Source organism: Pseudopodoces humilis, chromosome 9, assembly GCF_049639895.1.
Source record: "Pseudopodoces humilis isolate 2021_Gansu_Grassland_sample_001 chromosome 9, ASM4963989v1, whole genome shotgun sequence".
NCBI classification, from domain to species: Eukaryota; Metazoa; Chordata; class Aves; order Passeriformes; family Paridae; genus Pseudopodoces; species Pseudopodoces humilis.
The window spans coordinates 7324290-7344129 of NC_142208.1; the positions used below are offsets into that span (position 1 = coordinate 7324290).

Consider the following 19840-nt stretch of genomic DNA (forward strand, 5'->3'; position numbering starts at 1 on the left):
TTCTTTCAAGGCTGTGTATGTTTGAAGTTACAGGGGGCTCAGTGACCTGGTTTGTTAATGTCTCACATCCATGTCAAGCTGCTAGAATAATCCTGCAGGTGAATAAAATAGCAATTAAAAAAAGCAAATAAAGATGCAGAAACACTTTAAATCACCGGTTTGTCTCAAAAATACTGAGCCTTGCTGTCATTTGCCCAGCCTCTTCAGCAACTTCTCCAAGCTAGCTGTCTTTGCATCATTGTATCTTAAGATTTGTGCAGGGCAAGCTTGGGGTTAACACCCAGCTATACAGGGTTACTTCTGTTAGTGCCACAGGGTGGCATTGAGGCAAGATAAGTTTCTGAGCACAATATATGTAATTATTCAGGTGCTTCGCAATACTTCTACCTCAGCTTAATTGGACTGGCAAGAAATAAAACTAGTCACAGCCCTGCTTTGATTGTAATTCACTGTAGGCAAGACCATACCTAGTGTAAGGTTTCAGAGGATATGGAAGAAAAAAATCTGTAAATTATTCTGGTAGTGCATAGAACAAAGAGAATTTAGAGAAGCTTAAACTGTCTCTTTTGTAGATCCCTGTTTTAAGTAGGGGATGGATAAATACTGTAATCTATCTATGTGTAATTGATATTTGAACAGGAACATTAGGTAAAGCAGGATGAAAACATAAGTAGGTTAAAGCAAGTTAAGTGCAGTGTGTAAATACCTCATTTGAAACAACGCAGACAATTTCCTTAAATCACTGCAAAAAAAACCCAAACCTGTGGAGAAAGGAAAGCAAGTGGAAAAGCCAGTATTGTAGTTAAATGGGCAGCACTCCTTGATTGCCTTCCTCTTACACATGGCTGAGTGCAGCCATAGCACTGGATGCCTTCTGCATGGCTGAAGGAGAGGATGGGGTATGCCACGCATGGTAGATCCCAGAGTTTGTAGTGCAAGGAGGGGGAGTTAAATGGACATTGACTGCCAGCAGCAATGGTGCAGTTTAAAATCAATGCTGTCGATAGTGGCAATCTGCCAGACCAGTGCCCCAGGGGGGCAACTGGAGTGATCTCTGATCTTTCAGTACCGCAGCACAGCACTCTCAAGTGCCACTGGGGAGAAGAAAGGGCCTTCTGAAGAGGATGAGAAAGCACTGACCCAGTTTTCACTGAAAGAAGCTGCCGGTGGGAGCTGTACATCCTGTAGGGGCAGAGATTGCAGCAGCCCCTGCCAAGGTCTCGGGAAGTCCAAACCAAGGTGGAAGCCCTATAGACTGTGGTACAGCATTGCACAAACTCATGTGTCAGGTCACCTTAGCTTCCCCATCTGTAACAGAGCAGTTTTGCAGCTGCTACTTCAGGCCTCCAAGTGCCAGCTGTAAGTGTGCCTAAAAGAAAGCATTTGTTAGTGTTCTGCAGCAAGTGAGCCACGGCAGCAGCAAGCAGAGCGTCAGTACTAAATAAAATTAAATGTAACATGTTTGTTGCTTCGGGCACCCACTGTGCACTCATCTGAAAAATGATGTTGGTAACAACAGATGATTTCCTGTACTTTTTGTAAATGTAGTCCAGTAAATAAATGTAATGTCATATCTCATCACTGGCTCCACAGTTAGTTTCATCAGTAGTTGCCTTTCCTGTGACACCACTGTCTTTAACACTGATCTTAAGAGTGACTCATTAGCCAAGCCCAGCCAAATTTGACTTGAAGAGTGATAAGTGACAGGGTATGGGAAATGGGCGTGTCAGAGTATGGTGCTGTGGTACAGTTATTCTGCTGAACCATTCTTTTCTTTCATAGGCAAAAATTGTGCCTAATTTCACATGCAGTTTATCCATAATTTGAATTTGGCATCCACTTTACAGTGCTTTTCTTCTTCCCCACTCCATCCCCAAAGCCTTAGTTTTCCTCTGTCCTTTCATCTTTAACCATTTCCCCTTTTTCTGCTCTTTTCCCTGGCAACCAGAATAACCCAATACCCTTCCTTCTAAACTTCTGTGTTCCTTTCTCCATCTATGCATAGTGACAGAGTGCTGGCCTTATGAGAAGATACAGATTGAGACTGAGTTGAATTTCAGCTTTTATTTTTCAGCTCTATTTTTGCATTCTCTTGGCAACCTGCTGCTGTCTGTTCTCATGAAAGCAATATATGCCGATTTCTTGGGAAAAGGCTTGGAAACTGCATTTATTATTTTATATAATGTAATATGAGCTCAATTTAAAGGAGTTATGTTTTAGCAGATATGTAGGATTTAGCATGTAGGATTTAGCATGTAGTATTTAGGATTTATTTGGTGCTCATGTGGAAGTGGTTGTTTTACATGGCAGTACCATGCTGAAAGTCTGAGGGAGAGGATTATGTTTGTTTTTCCTGAAGCACTTTATCTTCAAAGTGAAAATTCAGGGGCCGTGTGCTTCCTTTATTGATTGTGGCACTGTGTTTCCTGAGTGCCATTTTCAGAGACCTTAGTATCCAAGATCTGAACTGAATCTGAATTGAATTTAGAAGGTTACAGAATCATTTCCACGTGAAACTAGTGCTGTGCATCTCCTGCTGCCAGGTTCCTATTAAAGCTCTCTAGTAATCATTTGTGAGCCCCCATGTGTTTATTTCTTGCTCATACCTGCACTGCTCTGCATCTCTTGTGACCTCCCTTCCTTTTTAAACCAGCCCTGCTGCCCTGTTGGTGCAGGGAGGAGCCCAGGCAGGTGAATGCTTTGTGCCTTTAGGTAGATTTTATTTGGCTCGGTAATCTGAGATGCAAAGGGTACTTATGATACCATAAAAAAAACACAAAATGGTTTATGCAGCTTGGATCTCATCCCCCGACCTTGTCCCTTAGTCACATGCAGATGTGTGCACATTCCTCATTTGCTTGAAAATGAGAGCTAATACATACAATTCCTGAAAGACAGGAAGTTCTTGACTAAAAAGTCATGGTAATCTGTACCAAAAACTTATTATACCTCCATCAGAGTTTTGGTATTTGTGTGCTGATCAGTTACTCTTTATATCCATTTATCTATTTTCTGCCTATCTGTCTTTTTTAGAGTTACAAAATTGTATCGTGCAATAGATACTGCATTTTTATTTTTAGTAGTGGGCTCCCTGAGTACACATATTGGAAGGAATAAAAAGATAAGGAATGCATGACTCAAAAGTTATATGCTTCAGTTTTCCCTTGATCTGAAAAAAACCCAGGTTGTCAGTAAGGTTTAGGGTAAATGCTGCAAGAAAGGCCATATTTAATGTACGTAATACTTTCATTCACACTGGGAAATGGGAAAAAACCCAAACAATGGCAGCTGTTCTGAGTTATGAATACACATCCTGCTCTTCTTTTTGTTAAAGATTTCATGTACATTTAAGTAAAAGGGGCAAATGTATGAAACAAAACTCAAACTCCTATTTCTATAGATTGTCCTTTCCTGAAAAGAATTTTTTTTCCCAGATTTGAAAATTTACTTCAGAATCCTCCTCTTTGTAGCAATACTTTCAAAAAAGATTGCTTGAAGGTCAGATACATTGGTTCGTACAGCTTGTTAACATTGTATTTGACTGTGTTTGATAGAATTTTTAGAGCTAATGGCATTCAGAGTTGGGTAGGTAGACAGAAGTGATTTATCACCTTGTTCAATGAGCAGCTCGCAGTGAAGTGCTTTCTGTTGGCAGAATGGTTACACGCCCCTGCACATAGCTGCCAAGAAGAACCAGATGGACATAGCAACCACACTGCTGGAGTATGGTGCCGATGCCAACGCAGTCACCAGGCAGGGCATCGCCCCTGTGCACCTCGCCTCCCAGGATGGCCACGTGGACATGGTGTCGCTGCTGCTCTCCAGAAATGCTAATGTCAACCTCAGCAACAAGGTGAGTGTTCCCCCTGCCTGGGGCTAAGGCTGTGTAAAAATGTGATGAGAAGGAGAGGGGCTGGCAATTAAATTTTGCTGCTGGGATACTGCACATGCTGAAAGCCACTGCAGGTGTCTGAACACACATCATCATCATCTCTCCTAGCAAAGAGCAGCATGCCATGTCACACTGAATGAACTGTGTTTTGTAGTGCCCAAGGTTTGGTGATAACACATGCTGCACTGAAATTTATTAATCCAGTATTAATTTATACTAGTCTGCCAAAACATGGCCAGAGAGAAAATAACTTCTTCCCCACAGGGGCTACTGGGGCTGGCACCTGTCATTTATCAGCCTCAAGGAATATGCCTGCCCATTTTTCAGTTGTTACATGTGTAATTGTAAGATTTGCTATGCTTTTTTGTATTTTTTTGTATTTGTAACATTTTTTCCACTGTAATATTTTATAACAAAAAATGTAACATGTACCAGCAAATGGTAACAAATATGAGCACCTAATGGCAACAGCTGACTTGTTCAGAGATGGTGACTTTTTAAATTGGATAATAAGAGCAACTTTGTCTCAGATTTTGTTCTTTAATATAAGTGATTCTTCCTCCCCAGGGTATGTTCCTTAACCCACAGTGGCTTTTGGTGTAATTTCTCCTGATGGTAGGAAAGGAAAAGTGATATATTTTAGTTTATGTGTGAATTCATAGACTATTAAGTCTGTTCTATAGTAATGTTTCTAGCAAATGTGCAACCTTAATTCTTTAAATGCCCCACTAGACATTGTTATCTGACATTATCAAGTGCAGTTTCAGTATGGACTTGTGTGGCTAGACTAGAGAGGCAATAGAATTTTTTTTCATGGAAAATATTTCTTATTCTCAGCAGGTAGGAATAGCCAGTGGGTGTTCCTGCACAGGGCTGCTGTGTTTTCCTGCTTCTAGCTTTCCAAATTGATTATTTGTGGGGCCTCCTTCAGTAAGCTTCTCTTGCAGATGTGGATTTTTTTTTTTTTCCCCACAAGTCTCAATCATGTATGGGTTTATGCAGTGCAGGATATATCCCCACAGGAAAATTTGCCTTGTACATGTTCTGCATCCATTGACTATCCCATTTTGCTGCTAAGACTAATACAGGGAGCATGATTGAAGTGCTTGGCACATTGATTCAGTGCCACCAAACGTTAATTACCTGCAGCATCCTTAAATCTGTTCAGTTGTAATCTCCAGTTTCTCATTGTGCTGATGACACCACCTTTGGAGTGTAATTGCCCTCCATACACTCTCAGGAATGCACATTTCCTCAAAGCACAGCACCTCTATATTAAAAACCACATGTTTAAAGCCCACTGATTTCTGAGTTCTACAGTTTTGCAGTGGGAGTAGAAAAGAGCATTTATTTCCTCAGGACCCACAGAATGGTTGGAGCTGCATGCTCAGAACCCCCATAACTGAGCACTTATTAAACATTTAGAAGGTTTGGCCATTAATATCCAGGCTCCAACAGGTAATTTATAATTGGTTACTGTTTCATGTTTGAGTCAGGTGACCCACCTAAGCTGTATTGTCATCAGAATTGCATCTCGGAGTTAAATGTGGTGGGACGCTCTCAAAATAACTGCCCTTTGTAGGGAGTGCACTGTGGATGTGGATTTGGGTTCAAGGGTAGGAAACTTTAGTGAATGTTCCTGCCTGATGTGACAACTGCTACCACTTGCTCTTCTGTCCTTGGTGCTAAGGGCAGTAGGAACAGGAGAGAAAATTAACCATAATTTGCAAGTAAAGAGTAATTTTTCTCATTCCTAAAAACATCTTTTCAGCAGATTCTCTCTCCTTCCCCTTTTATCTTCTAGCCCTTTTATGTGGCAGAAAGTTGCATAGTTTTTTTAGGTTTTAAGGATATTTAGATTTCGAGTTTTAAATAAGAAAAATTACTATAAGTACACGTTTTCTATCAAGTCTGTATACTCCCTGAGCATGGAGAAATGGGCCTGATCACAAAGAAATGCAGTTTTATTATTTTGTGTTTGTGTCTGAAAATGATCAAATAGAGGAGTAAAAGATAAGGATAAAACTAAGTGAATGTAAAACTTGCAGAATTGTAAAGAATTATTTGATATTGCTTTTAATGTCTGATTCATTATAAGGAAGTAAATTAGGAGGTAAAAAAATGCTATGTGACTTTAAGTGCTCTAATTAGCTATCCCGCATGTAACACTGCATGGAAAAATGTTCCTTGTCTTAGAGAAACATCATCTTCCTGGCTTTTGAACTGTACTTTCTTGCAGATCAAGAGTGTGATTGCAAAGCAGCTTACATAGTGAAAATGGAATGTGTAACTTCTTTCAGTTCAGTCAGATGTTTAGAGTCTTCCTGTTACCTGAATTTGCATTTCAGTACTCATGTACCTCCTCTGAAGATTGTTACTTGTTGTTTCTGATTTACAGAGTGGACTGACGCCCCTCCACCTGGCTGCCCAAGAAGACAGGGTCAATGTAGCAGAGGTTCTGGTTAATCAGGGAGCTGCTGTTGATGCACAGACAAAGGTACAAACACCAGTGTCACATGAAATATCTTCTTTCGGGGAGGCATGAGCCTCTAGACAGGACAAGGAACTGATTTCAGGGTGAAATTGCAGCAGAAAAACATTTCTTGTGATAAATTATTGCAGAATATATTCTGAAAATTGAAGATACATAAACTTGGGTGTTTAATGTTAAGCTCAGCCTTTGAGCAGTGAGCTTATTTCTCACCAAATACTTAGATCAATATAGGTTTAGATTGTATCCTATTATTGTGCTTCACTGAAGGTAAGTGGGATTGATCTAGTTTTTGAGTAAGGAAACTCTTATCTAATATGAAATACATATATACAATAGTGGTCCATTTCAAATTTACTTGACTAAAAATAGTTTTGCCTAAATATTTTGACTTGTAAATAAGAGACCTGGATTTTCAAGGTGCTTGGGGGTGGGTTTTGAGACCCCCAGTGATGACACCTCCCACTTTACAGTATTGCTTTTTATGATCCATGTCCTGAAGCAAAGACCCTTTGCAGAAATGGTTTTAAGCACCCTAATGGTGTACAGTGCTCAGAATTTAATGATAATGTTCTCAGTGTTGATTACACTTACATTCCTCAAGCATTGTCTAGATCTTGAAGGCATTCCTTTAGCTGGGCAAGAAATGGGTTGAGATCAAATGCTTTGACTGTAGCAGATCAAATCAGCTAAATAAACCATGTCTCACAATCTGACCTGCACTCTTTTGCAGAGTAGTAGCTTTCACTGCTTTCTGCTAGGTGTATGCCACGAGTTAGGTACTCTGCTTGCATCCCAGGAATGTCCAGGTGCGTCAGACTGTCCAGCAATATTATCATATTACACTGACATCTCAGAAAGGGCTGAGTCCATCATCATGTCTGTCTGCAGCTCAGCTGATTATAATCTGTGGCAGAAGGAAAAGTCATTGTTATCTGATTTCTCTACAATGTAATTCCAACTGTACCAGCTACTGATTTCAATAGCATTATCCTGACATAAACCTGAAATACTTTTGCTAAAATCCCAGGAGCTTTTCCCAGTTTATACTTTGGTAGCATATTCTCAGCCTGTATTTTAAAGATGAATCAGTCAGGGTCCTTATTTGCCAGACCACCCAGTAGCAGATGAGATCTGTCCTGGTTCATTCTTTGCACAATTTCCTCACATGAATGTGGTTGTCTTCCTAGAGATAGTTTCTGCCTGGTTTTGGTTTCGGTAGCAGGATATTGCAGAACCTGTTCTTTTAACTTGGTCAGAGCTGAATGGCCTCCCAAGCCATACAACTTGTCTGAGTGTTTGCCTTTGCGCCTCTGTGCAGTGACTTCTCTGTCCCACAAATAGCAAGCAGTCTAAGGAGACATTTATATTGACAGGTGCAGGCAGACACACGTGTTTGCTTTGCTGGCTCTCTAGTGTCCAAATAGGACCCCATTCTGGGCTGCCGTGGCCTTTTAATCACATTAGGGTGGTGGAAACATCTGAAGTACTGTCACAGCTGAGAGGCAGGCAGGACATGTCTGCTGGGTCCCAGGGACAGCCTGGTGCAGCTGCAAGAGCTCTGTACTCAGCTTCAGGCCTGGCAATGTGGTGGAGCAGGCAAGTAGATCAAGTAGATCTCTTTAGAGACACATGGAAAAGGGGCTTCAGTTTATCATTTAGGGGCTTCCTCTCTGTGGAGCTGAATTTCTTAATTGCATCTCTGAAAATTAACCTAGTCATTAGGTAAAATGGGGGGGAAATATAGTCATATTTTACTGTGTCCAGCACGAGTCCTGTCATCAGTAATAGTCATATAATCTTAAAGAAGACAGAAGTAGATCCCTTGTCATTCACCCTCAGTCCTCCTCAGTTATATGTGTAACTAATGTGAATAAAGAATAGTTTCCCAGTACACTCTTGTTTCTGTAGGACTGCCCATTAATTGTTAGGAAGTGGGTTAGGAAGTGGCTCAGGGACTCAAAAGTCAGGTAAAGTCATGTTGTATTTAAGCAGGACTACTTTGGGGTGTAAGAAGTTACCTGTCTGGGGAAATTCTCCATCCTGTAGGCTTCTGTGGGGAAGAATACCCACAACAGCTTGTCCTCCTGTCCACCCTGCTAGTTCTCTCTGCTGTAGGGCACTTTCTGCTCCTTGGGAAGAGAGCACCCACGTGCCTTGCAGGATTCTATTAGAGTGGAATAAGCTGAGGCTTATGCACTGGCATGAGCCTGGTGCTTTTCCACTGGCTTCTGCAGGGTCCCATCTGCTCAGTTTGTGCAGCAATGAGCTCTCCAGGCTCCACAGTGTCAGCCACATGGAGGCTGTCTGCCAGATATCCGCTCGCTGCCGCCTGTGATATAAGAAAAGTTCCAATGCAGTACCGGGTGTTTTAGCAGGGAATAGTTTCTGGACAAATTGGTGATTACCTTGAGTTCTTTAGGAAAGAAAGAAAGAAAGAAAGAAAACCCTGAATTTCTACAATGGAGGAAAAATGTTATGCTATAAGAATGGCCATACTTTGACCTCATGTTCTGTACAGGTGAAGGTTAGATGATTGGCTTGTAACATAGTAGCTCTGCAGTTACAAGCTTTCCCATTTAGATGGATTAGCTGTACATTCTGCCTCTAAAACCAAAGGCATTGGGGACAAGATAAGCAACAGCTGAGTTGGCTTCGGAGGTACTGTTGCTATGCTTGCATGTTTGCACGATCCTGTCCAGCATGTCCAGTTCGGATTCATTCCTTTGGACATACAGCAGCAGAGATGTGGCCATCCGTGCCTTAAAAGTCAGTGAAGCAGCACAGTTCAGAGTGACATTATATTGGGGATCTCTGTACCAGCAGTGTCACCACTAACCTTCTGTTTCCTTCCCTCCATTCACATCCATGTGCTTTTCTTACCTCAGTTTTTGGGACGTAGGTGACTGTTCAGTAACACTTCTTTTTTGTCAGTTTTATTTATTTATTTTCCCTCCTTATCATATTTCTCATTTACCCAGGATAAGCAAGCATAGGTTATGTCACTCCAGCACAGTACCTGTCAATAGGGGGAGAACACTCCATATCATTTAACTTAATATCACTAGGTCATTGAACTCTTGAGTAGGGACCAATGAACTATCATCTTCCTTGTCTGGTACATGTTCTTTAGTCATCATTTATATATAACTTACCCTCCCTGTGAAAACATCTAGAGTCTGCAATTCTAACACATGGGAGTTCTGACCCTGATCATGCTCTGAGGGCTGCACACACTCTGGGGAGTTTTCAGGAGGTTAAAGGAGAAGATGGGGCAGAAATGCATTTTGCATCTTGGAGCTGTAGCAGGGAAGAAAAAAATCCAGATTGCAGAAAATCACTTCTGCAGGGGATTAATCTATATGATTAGGATCAGTTCTGGCTATATAACTTCTGAGCATTTTCAAAATTGTTCTCAAAAGTGAACAGTTGCATCTGTGGGTCTCTCTTGGAGTAGTTTCCCTCCGAAGGTTTTTTTTCCCCTTACCTTTGTAGTAGAAAAAGGCATGAAAGGAAGAATAGCTGCTGGTTATGAAGTCCATTTATTAATCATGTTGTGGGATCCTTCTGGTTTTGCTGCATTAATTAACTAAATAGCCTCTAATCCCAGAGCTGCAGGAGTCTAAATGAATGCTGAAGTGTAAACAATGCTGGTGTAGCAGGCCAGAGAGGCCATAAGGCTGCTCCTATCACTTGAAAATGAGATTTTGTTATATGGTTTAAACTCAGCCACATTAGAAAATACACTTCAGGTGGTAAAGTTTGAGCTGCTTCAAAACCCTTCACATTTATAGAGCTTTAATAATTGAATTTGGTGTTAACAGAAGGCATGTTAGTGTCCTGCAGCAAAGGCAGCAGCTCCTGTTTATTCTGACATTGCATTTGTTTGCCTGAATTTAGGTATGCTAAAGAGTTTTTGGTGCTGAAAATATGCTATGCCATATCATGCTTAACACAAGGCATGCTCTTCCCTTCACAATAATATTGGGAGTTGAAAATCAGTCTGAAGCCATGGCTGCAAGCAGATATCCCTTCTCTGGTGGTCATGCTGAGTGTGAAAAGTTGTCCTGGTACATGGGATGTTGCTTTTGTTTCAGGGCTTTTGTGCTGGTAGTTGGCACGAGTAGATATTGTTTCATGGCTCAGCAGGTCTCCACATGTCATTTTTCCCTGTTTATCCCACTGGATAGTGTAGTTGTAGGATACAGCAGTACTGTGATGGACTGGCAAAGGAAGACTGAGAGAAAAGCGCTGGTTCAGTCAAGGATGAAAAGCATGGTTTGGAGCTTTTATTTCAGTGCAGGTTTCTTAGTCAAATAGTCACTACATTGCTTTTGGTGTTAGGCCTCCAATGGGGGCATTGATGGTCTCTCAGTCCCTGGGTGATGACTGTCTGTAAAACAAAGACAGTATTAGACTGTCTTTTGTTTCTAAAACTGTAGTTTTGGTAGGAAATAATGGTGGCTGAGAGGTCATGATGTTCTTTTGCAGGTTGAGCTGGGATTTTTATTTCAGATTTATTCAGATCTACCTGCTTTGTTCTGACAGGAGCCCCATAGCAGCCTGAGTTCATAAAAGCAATCCAGCTTTTCCATTGGAATATCTAATTTTCAGATGCAGGAAGAGATAAGAAGGAGGCAGGGAGGGAGGGAAGTGCTGTTGAGAAAAACCACTTTCAAATACAGGTGTCTTCAGTATATCTTCACGGTGCATTATCTGTCTCTCCTTGGCTCTTTGTACATGCTTAGTTGTTATCAAGATGTTTCTGTGGAAAATTCCAGCCTAATAATGTGCAATAATGAACCTTTACAAGGTATTGCAACGTGTTAGGTCCTGATTCAGCAAAGCAGGGAAGTGTCTGTGTGTATACACCTAGGTTTGCCTGTTTCATTCAGTCAGGCCTTTGTGATCTTTGGATCTAAAGCAATTTCTAGCCCTATAAACAATAATAATGTAGCTTCATTGTCTGACATTTACAGCAGAAAACCAAAAAATTACCAGCTTGAGAGTCAGCATGACTAGAAAGATGCAGTAATTCAAGCTTTTATAATTTCTGGTTATTGCCAGTGGAGGATATTAAAGTAATTCACGGACATGATATAAAAGACTTGTGATAATTCCCCTCAAAAGTAAAAATTGAAGGGCAAGGGAATAAGGGATTCTTTGTATGTTCCATTAGAAATTAAAAGTTCAGTATTTCTGGTTTTCTGTTTTCTTGACACTTATTCTTTTAGCTTTTGATAAACCCTTCCCAGCTGCTAACTCCCCTGTTGCTGCTCATTCTTTAAAACAGCCAGAAGGTGATGTCTGTTAGAACTGTGTTAAACAAAAGCCCTGGTTTTCTTGGAAGTAACTTCTTCAATATTAGGCTGCCTCCTAAATCCCTTAGTGCTTTGCCACTGATTATAACTAAGCCTGAACTGCTGTGCAGAAATTTATATAATTGTGAACTGGGTGGGGGGGGGATTGTTGTTTTTGTTTTGGTTTGGGGTTTTTTTGGTTGGTTGGGGTTTTTTTTGGTGGGGTTTTTGGTTTTTTTTGGTGGGGGGTGTGTTTGTTTGTGTGTGTGGGGGTTAATTATTAATATCTTTTGAAGCAAAATATTTTGTCCTTCTGGGTACCTTTCTATAGAGAATGAAAGTAGCAAGCTCAAGTAGCCTTGAGAATTGTTACTTTTATTGTTAATTTAATTGTGTAATTGCAGAATCTGCCAGTTGGAGTGTTTCAGAAAGTCAGTAGAATACCTTGATTTACGTGGGGATCTTGGGATGCAATTGTTGTGCCTTCCTGAGTTAGAAGGAGTTGAACTCAGGAATCTGGGCTCTAACTGAGAAGTTAAAGATATCCTCCCCAGGTTTCAGGCACTGAAAGGGCATTTTGCTAACTAGTTTTACTTTGACCCATGTGCCTTCACTCCCAGTGCTGCTGGCTGTGAACATGAAGATGTCCAGCGGTGTGTGCTGAGGGCCAATGTGCCCAGCCAGCTGTGTCACACTGTGTCACATCTCTGTCCCTCTGCTATCAGTGACTGAGTGCTGCCTCACCAAACAGAACCTGACACGAGATGACCACAGGCTACAGCAAACTTCAAAGAAAGCTCCCAGGACCCTCCAAGAACCTCAGGCAGGGGACTGGTGTTTTGCCACCAGGCCGAGCAGGTGCCCACATGGCTGCTGGGGACGCGTGTGGTGCCTGTGGCAGGAGGTGCCTCTCAGTGCACACCCTTCAGCTGCCACACACAGCCAGGCCAGCAGCAGCAGAGCTTCGGAGGAAGCCTGCTTCAGATTCAGCTGAACTGTGTGTGAACCTGGAAATATCATGATTTCCACCATTAATTGGTAGGAGAAGAAGGAGGAAAAGCTTTCATTTGGTCTCTAATTTAAACAGCAGACTGGTCAGGAGTGACAAAGACAATAATTGCTCCTCCAGCCATTTTTGAAGGTACCACATACCACATGCAAGTCTCTCTCTGTATACCATTTCTAGAAGAAAACTGTCACTGCACTGCAGTAAATATGGGGGGGTTGATAGCTCCTTTTTCAGTATTCATTGTTACAGGCTGGAGAGGAGCCTTTACAGATCACTTCAAAGGGAAAGCCGAGATCAGCTGGTTTTGGCTCTCTTATATGCTCCAGATTTTTATGTTTTAGGGTTATTAGTAGGGGGTTCTCAGCAGGTGGTCCTTGACTTTAGATTTCATCTCTCCAGTTGGTTTTATGCTTATTATTTTTATTTTTTTTACCATGATGGTCATGTTAAGAGGCCTGTATTTTGAAGGGGGAGAAAGGAATTAAGATTTTGTAGGAAGAGGTCTCACAATCTGAGCTTGTCTTTGGCCCTTGTAGAGGCAGGGTCTGTAGAAGCTGTGTTTGAGGTACATGACTGTGAGTCATCATTCTGCTGAGGAATCTTGATGGGTCAGAGTCAAACTCCAGGCACTCCTAGGAACAGGAAGTTATTCAGCCAACCCTAAACTAACAGTATCTGTAAAATGATGTCCCTGTGTTCATTTCATGATTCCATTTAAGCTACTGCTCTGGCTCTTACCACTGTGGGCTATTATTCTGTGCAGGAAAAGTTCCTTGTCATTTGGCATCTGATCCAGTGTTCACATAAGTCAGCAGAAAGTTTCATTCTGCTGATGCCAATGGAATTTTGATTCAGTGCTGCTCCTGGCACTGATTAACTCATCCTGGTTGTCAAAGTTAGGAGTTTCTTTAGATGGCAAAGGGTATATCATTAACTGGAAACAAATTACACACCCTAATTTAAAGTAGCTGTCACAGCTACCATCTCCTAGCATGTGTTAATACAACTGAAATTAGGTAATCTTGTGTGAAGTACTATCAGAGGCAAAGTGACATAAAAAAAGTGGTGTTTAACCAATGGACACTTGAGACTTCTTTCTAGTGGAAATAGCTCACATCAGAGGTTTTCTCTTTCTTTCTCTTGAGCAGCTTTGACTTGATGGTTTGAACATGTGTAGTGCTGGCTCCTGACCCCCAGGCTGACCTTGGGCTTGTCTTGGTGGTGCTTTTGACCAAGTTGTCTAACCTGAGCACACCTCACTGACATAGATGTTAAAATGCAGGATGGCAGGCTGCAGATTTGAACTGTGTGCTTCTGCCTTTTGGACACCTGGTTTTTATTTTCAGAGTGGGAAAGCAAAATTTTTTTCACCTTTAAACACTGATAGGAGCAGCAGGTGCCTGGTCAATACAATACCAGCCTATCTTTCAGTGTTTCTATCCTGAAGGTTGGTTTTTGGATCTAGCTCCAGATTGTTTATGGGTAAGAACTACAGAAGGCCAAGGCAGATATAATGGTGAGAGTCTGTCACAGACCACCCAACTAGCTGGGAGAAATCTCACAGTCCATGGCCCTTGTTCTCTTGGAGGGCTTCAACTTACTAGATGTCTGCTGGAAGCAGACACAGCAGAGAGGGAATGGTTTAGGAGGTTCCTGGAATGTGTGGAAGAGAACTTCCCAATGCAGCTGGTGAGGGAGTCAACTAGGGAAGGCTCCTGCTGGAGCTGTGTTTGTAACAGAGTAGGACTGAAGGGTGAGTTGATGGTCAGAGGCTGTCTCGGGCACAGTGCTCCCAAAATTACATTTCCTGTTTCTTGGAGACATAAGAAGGGAGGTCAGTAGAACTGCCACCTTCCAAAGGAGATTTTGACCAATTTAGGAGACTGGTTGAGAGAATCCCTTGGGAGCCAGTCCTGTGGGGGTAAGGAATTCAGGAAGAATGAATGTGCTTCAGGAAGGAAATCTCAAAGGCATGGAAGCAGGCCATCCCTGTGTGCCAAAAGACGAGCCAGCAGGGAAGAGGACTGGCCTGGCTGAACAGAGATTTTTGGCTGGAACTCAGGGGAAAAAAGGAGATTTTATGACCTTTGGAAGAAGAGGCAGGCCGCTCAGGAGGACTATGAGGATATTGTGAGGTTATGCAGGATGAAAATTAGAAGGGATGAAGTCCAACTAGAATTTAATCTGTCTACTGCTGTAAAAGACAACAAAAAACATTTCTATGAATACAGTAGCAAAAAAAGGAGGGCTGATAACCTCTCTCTTATTGGTTGTGGGTGAAATATATTGGCAAAGGATGAGGAAAAGGCTGAGGTATTTAATGGCCTTCTTTGTCTGTAATAGTAAGACCAGTTGTTCTCCAGGTACCCAGACCCCTGAGGCGGAAGAGAGGGATGGGGAGCAGAAAGAAGTCTCCATAATCCAAGGGGAAATGGTCAGCAGCCTGCTAGACCTCCTAGAGAGACACATGTCTATGGGTTCAGGTGGGATCCACCTGAAGGCACTGAGGGAGCTGATGGAAGTACTCACTGAGCACTTTAATTGACTTTCATGAGAAGTGTGTTTTTTTCCAAGGTTGGAGGATTTTTCAAATAATCCAAAGAAATAAAGCTTAATGGGATTTTTCCCATTTCATGCCTGTTTTCTTTTTTTGATTTTTTTTTTTTGTTTTAATCAGGGCACGTGCAGGATATTCACATTTACTAACTGCTGATGTTCGTTCTAGATGGGATACACTCCTTTGCACGTTGGCTGCCACTACGGAAACATAAAAATTGTGAACTTCCTTCTGCAACATTCTGCAAAAGTTAATGCCAAAACGAAGGTGAGTGTCCCTGCTCTCCCCGCTCGCCCCCGTGGAGGGTGTGCCTGCTGTGTGTGCTGTGCCCACAGCAGCCTTGCCTTTGCTCTTCCCTTCTGCCTGCAGAACGGGTACACGCCGCTGCACCAGGCGGCACAGCAGGGGCACACCCACATCATCAACGTCCTGCTCCAGCACGGCGCTGCACCCAACGAGCTCACTGTGGTAAGTGCTGGGCTGAAAAATGTGTGTGGTGGAACAGGAAAAGAGCAGAGGAAGCCTATTTCCATCACCTCCACATCCTCTGTACCATCATCTCTCCCAGAATGAGAACAGCAAACATCTAAAAACCTCTTCATTTTCATCCCATTTCATCCCATTTACATATACTAGTAGCCAAATATTTATTTCCATCAGAAAATTTAAACATTTTTTTCTTATTTTACATTCTTCTGTACTTAACCACCAGTTCCTACACTTCTTGCTAACCTTCAACTTCTGTTACAAATGTTTCAATTGCTAGAATGGAAACACTGCCCTCGCCATTGCTAAGCGACTTGGCTACATTTCAGTTGTTGACACACTGAAGGTGGTGACAGAAGAAACCATGACTACAATTGTAAGTACAGTTCAGTTCGGTAGGGAATGGAAGAATTTCCAAAGCCAGAGTATGACTATAACTAAACTTTGTTTAGTTACATGACTACCAAGATTCCAGTCACCTATTTCTTTTTAGCAGTATAAAGTCGATATTAAATAAAACATGAGTTGTCTATTTTTAAAGTAGTAGACACTATGAAGATGTACACAGAAGAGCACCAACTGAGTAGAATATGGCCAGTTATGACTGGTCATAACTGCAGTGTTTCTCCACACAGTGTTTGTCCACACATCTTGTTGTTTAGGGAACAATTTTGCAGCTGAAAAGATGTTCCTACAGGCTTGTGTAAACCGAAGCTGCTGCCCTCCTTTGAGAGCATTTCCCAACAGTCTGATGTTTAATGGCTTGAATTTGACCTAAGAGAACTCATTCCAATATAAAAAAAAATGGTTGGAATTTACTTAAAGGCGCTTCATTGAGTGGTTTCTGCCCCCTTCCATAGGATGGTGAAAGGCTGTATTCTGTGAGCAGCCACAGTCAGCCCCTGCAATCCCAAATATCCACTCCCTGGTGTGGATGTGAACTCCAGCTTGTCTGTCACGCCTCTCAGGAAGCATTAGCCAGGACACATGGAAGGGACTAGTAGTGGTCAAATATTACCTGCTGTCAGAAAAATTCACAAAATCCAAAATATTTCTCAGAAGAGTATTTTGTTCATTCATGTTTTCCCAAATTGCTCTCTGAAGAAAACAGTTTTCTAACTGGAGGTGCCTCAACACATTACCACAGTAATAAAGCCCAAACTGGGTCTGAAGAACATAAATTCAGAATATAGACTCCAAATTTGCTTTTTCCTTTCAGCAACTATTTTTCTTTTTCTGATTAAAAAAATAAAATGCACATGTATCTGTTTTTAGACATATCAGGGGTGGAAAATAGTTACCATGTGTGTTCCATGTTTTGTCATCACCCCTTTGTGTGGTCTATCTGTGCAAGCAGGTGGTTGCAATATGACGAGCTTTTGGGATGACAGGCAGATTTTAGTTATGTTACTGCATGTACCTTTTCTTCCTATGATTTTCCTGGCTGTGGTTTCAGTAGTTTTCAGAAGATCTACCACACAAAAGATACATTTCAGAACAATAAGATAAAAAGGAATATGCTAGAAAGTAATATTGATTTTTTTTTTTCCCTTACATATTTTCTCTGTCTATATTTTTATCAGGAACAAATTTATCTTTAGAAAGATTCCAAAACATTTTTCCACACAGAAAAATTTCATGGAGAATATTGTACAAGATAGCAAAACTTGAATGATCACCTAACTATTCAATTAGGTAGCTGCAGGAAAACCACACATTTATGCTAAAAACTCTCAATATCACAAGCTTCTCCTTGACTTTTAGAACCAAGAAGCTGGGGGTGTTTGTCACTGCATAAAGTGACTGACCATTTATCTTCTGTAGATGAAGAGCAGAGAGATGGTGGGTCAGGCTCTGAATTGTGCTGGAGGAAATGTTAGATGCTGAAAGACCTATACAACCTCAAATACCTACTCTCAAGAGAAGCCCAGAAATAATTACCATTAAAATCAGAATATGCCACTTATCAGAGTATAATTTTGAGATTTTGGAAATCTAGATGTGAAATCTGATTTACAGTTGAGGGTCTTAAAAATTCAGTTTCACTGCTGAGATTTAAATTTTGAGTCTTGTGGCTAAACAACTCCCAAAGCTAAATTTAAAGGCATCAGGGATGAACATAGCTTATTTTACTATAATTTATACTCAAACACCAATTTAAAAAAATCCAGTAGTATCTGGAAAAAAGTCCAGTGATTTTGCTGGTTTAACAATGTGTTAAAAAGCTTTACAGGTAATTCCCACAAAATGAATTGTGAGGTTTTTGTAGGTTTTGTAATGTTTGAGCATGGAGGAGCTCTTCTGCCTACATCAAGTAATGACATGAAATGCCAAGTGAGTATTCATAAGGCCAGAGAAAAACTGAAATATTTTAAAGTAAGTGAAAATGGAAAGGCTATTTTGCCCTCCTGAACTTTTTAATGATTTCTTATTTACATATGAAGCATGAGAAATAATGGTGGTTAAAATAAATAGAATCTCAAACCCCCATAAAGATGGGAGTTACTTGGATTTTTTTTCTTTGTTCATTTGTTTGGTTTTTCTTGTTTGTTTGTTGGGGTTTTGGTTGGGTTTTTGTTTGTTTGTTTTGTTTTTGTTTGTTTGTTTGTTTTGATTGGTTTTGGTTGGTTTTGTCTTTAATTCCACTGCACTCCTTGAATGGTATCTGCAGAAGCTCTTGTCTGACCCAAACCTCTACCAGTGGTTGTTGTGCTGGAAAGTAAAAAGTGCACGTGTATGTCATTCATGGGATACAGGTATTCTAGGAACAGATTTCAGGTGTATTCAGAACTTTTTTTTTCCTACTTTTGTTTTTCTTTATATTGGCCTTTGAGTCTGAATCAATATAAACATTGAGATGAAAATCATGCAACCACTTCTGAGTATCTTTCATGCACAAAGTCCTTCAGGTGTATAATTTAGCCTGCATGTGGTTACAATTGCTCTTATTTGTGGGAAAAACGCAAAACTGAGGTACCTCTGAAAAAAATTCACATAGATTCAGTTGCTCTCAAATTGCAGAATTCTTCTGATGTCAAAGGAGAAATACTTCCCTCTGAAAGTCTGGTTTTATTACATACTCCTTTCTCAAAATTTAGACTACTGAGAGTTCTTATTAAACCCCCTAAAATAAAGTTCATTTCAGTATATTTGATTCTTCTTTTGATATCATCATCTAACCTTTCTACTCACGCTTTTTATGCTACAATATGAACATAGTTTAAAAAATACAATATTACCTATTTCTGTAGTCTTTTTAATGTATAGTTCAATGTGTCTGTAAAATAGAACATGAATAAGAAGCTCAAAAAATGAAGTCTTGTTTTTCTAACTGCAGATAAAAATTTTATCTTGCATTTAATTTTAATAATAACTATAATTTTAAGAAAAAATATGCCTGCACTCTAAAATAACTAAAATTGCTTTTTTCTATTACAGACTGTTACAGAAAAGCACAAAATGAATGTACCCGAAACCATGAATGAAGTTCTTGATATGTCCGATGATGAAGGTATTAAAAATTTGATTTTTTTTTTCACCCTTTGTGGTTGTAAGAAATACCTGTTTAAAAAACCCAAGACTAACACACATAATTAGATGGATATGGTCATTGCACATTTGTTATTGTTGTACATTGACTTTGTTGACACATCAATAGTATGTATTTTTTTTTAATTGTTTTGTTTATTTAAATCATGCAGTTCGTAAAGCCAATGCCCCTGAAATACTCAGTGATGCTGAATATTTGTCAGATGTTGAAGAAGGTATTTTGCATTTTTGTATTGCACTGATATTTAACTTAAGCCTCTTCCTTTTATTTCATCTTGTCTGAAAACTAATCCTTTCAGATGATTTTCTTATTATCTCACTAACAGTAACTTCTGCTTTACAATTAAGAGTGCTTTCAAAAATTCTTTGAGCTATTTTCTGATAATACACTAACTTTTTTTTCTGAATTTCTTATGATTTTTTTATCAAATTACCTTCACTTTCCTGGAATAATAATTTTGCTGCTGCTTCTATAAAGTGAATAACTGTTTATTGTTTTAACTGAAAAATTAAATACTGGACAAAAGGGTAAAATAGAAGAAAGGGTAAAATGGAA

The 19840-nt window shown here is 40.4% G+C and overlaps 1 protein-coding gene across 22 annotated transcripts in view; it reads left to right on the forward strand.

Moving 5' to 3' along the window:
- ANK3 (ankyrin 3) overlaps positions 1-19840 on the forward strand; it is a 354155-nt gene that overhangs the window by 254718 nt on the left and 79597 nt on the right. For 17 of the 22 annotated variants that reach the window (XM_088060035.1, XM_088060039.1, XM_088060034.1 and 14 more), the window contains 7 exons: positions 3656-3853; positions 6291-6389; positions 15418-15516; positions 15619-15717; positions 16016-16111; positions 19174-19246; positions 19437-19499. In XM_088060035.1, the coding sequence (XP_087916161.1) occupies positions 3656-3853; positions 6291-6389; positions 15418-15516; positions 15619-15717; positions 16016-16111; positions 19174-19246; positions 19437-19499 (727 nt within the window). The remainder of the gene's footprint in view (positions 1-3655; positions 3854-6290; positions 6390-15417; positions 15517-15618; positions 15718-16015; positions 16112-19173; positions 19247-19436; positions 19500-19840) is intronic. The other 5 variants (XM_088060048.1, XM_088060049.1, XM_088060051.1 and 2 more) reach the window with 1 other exon arrangement.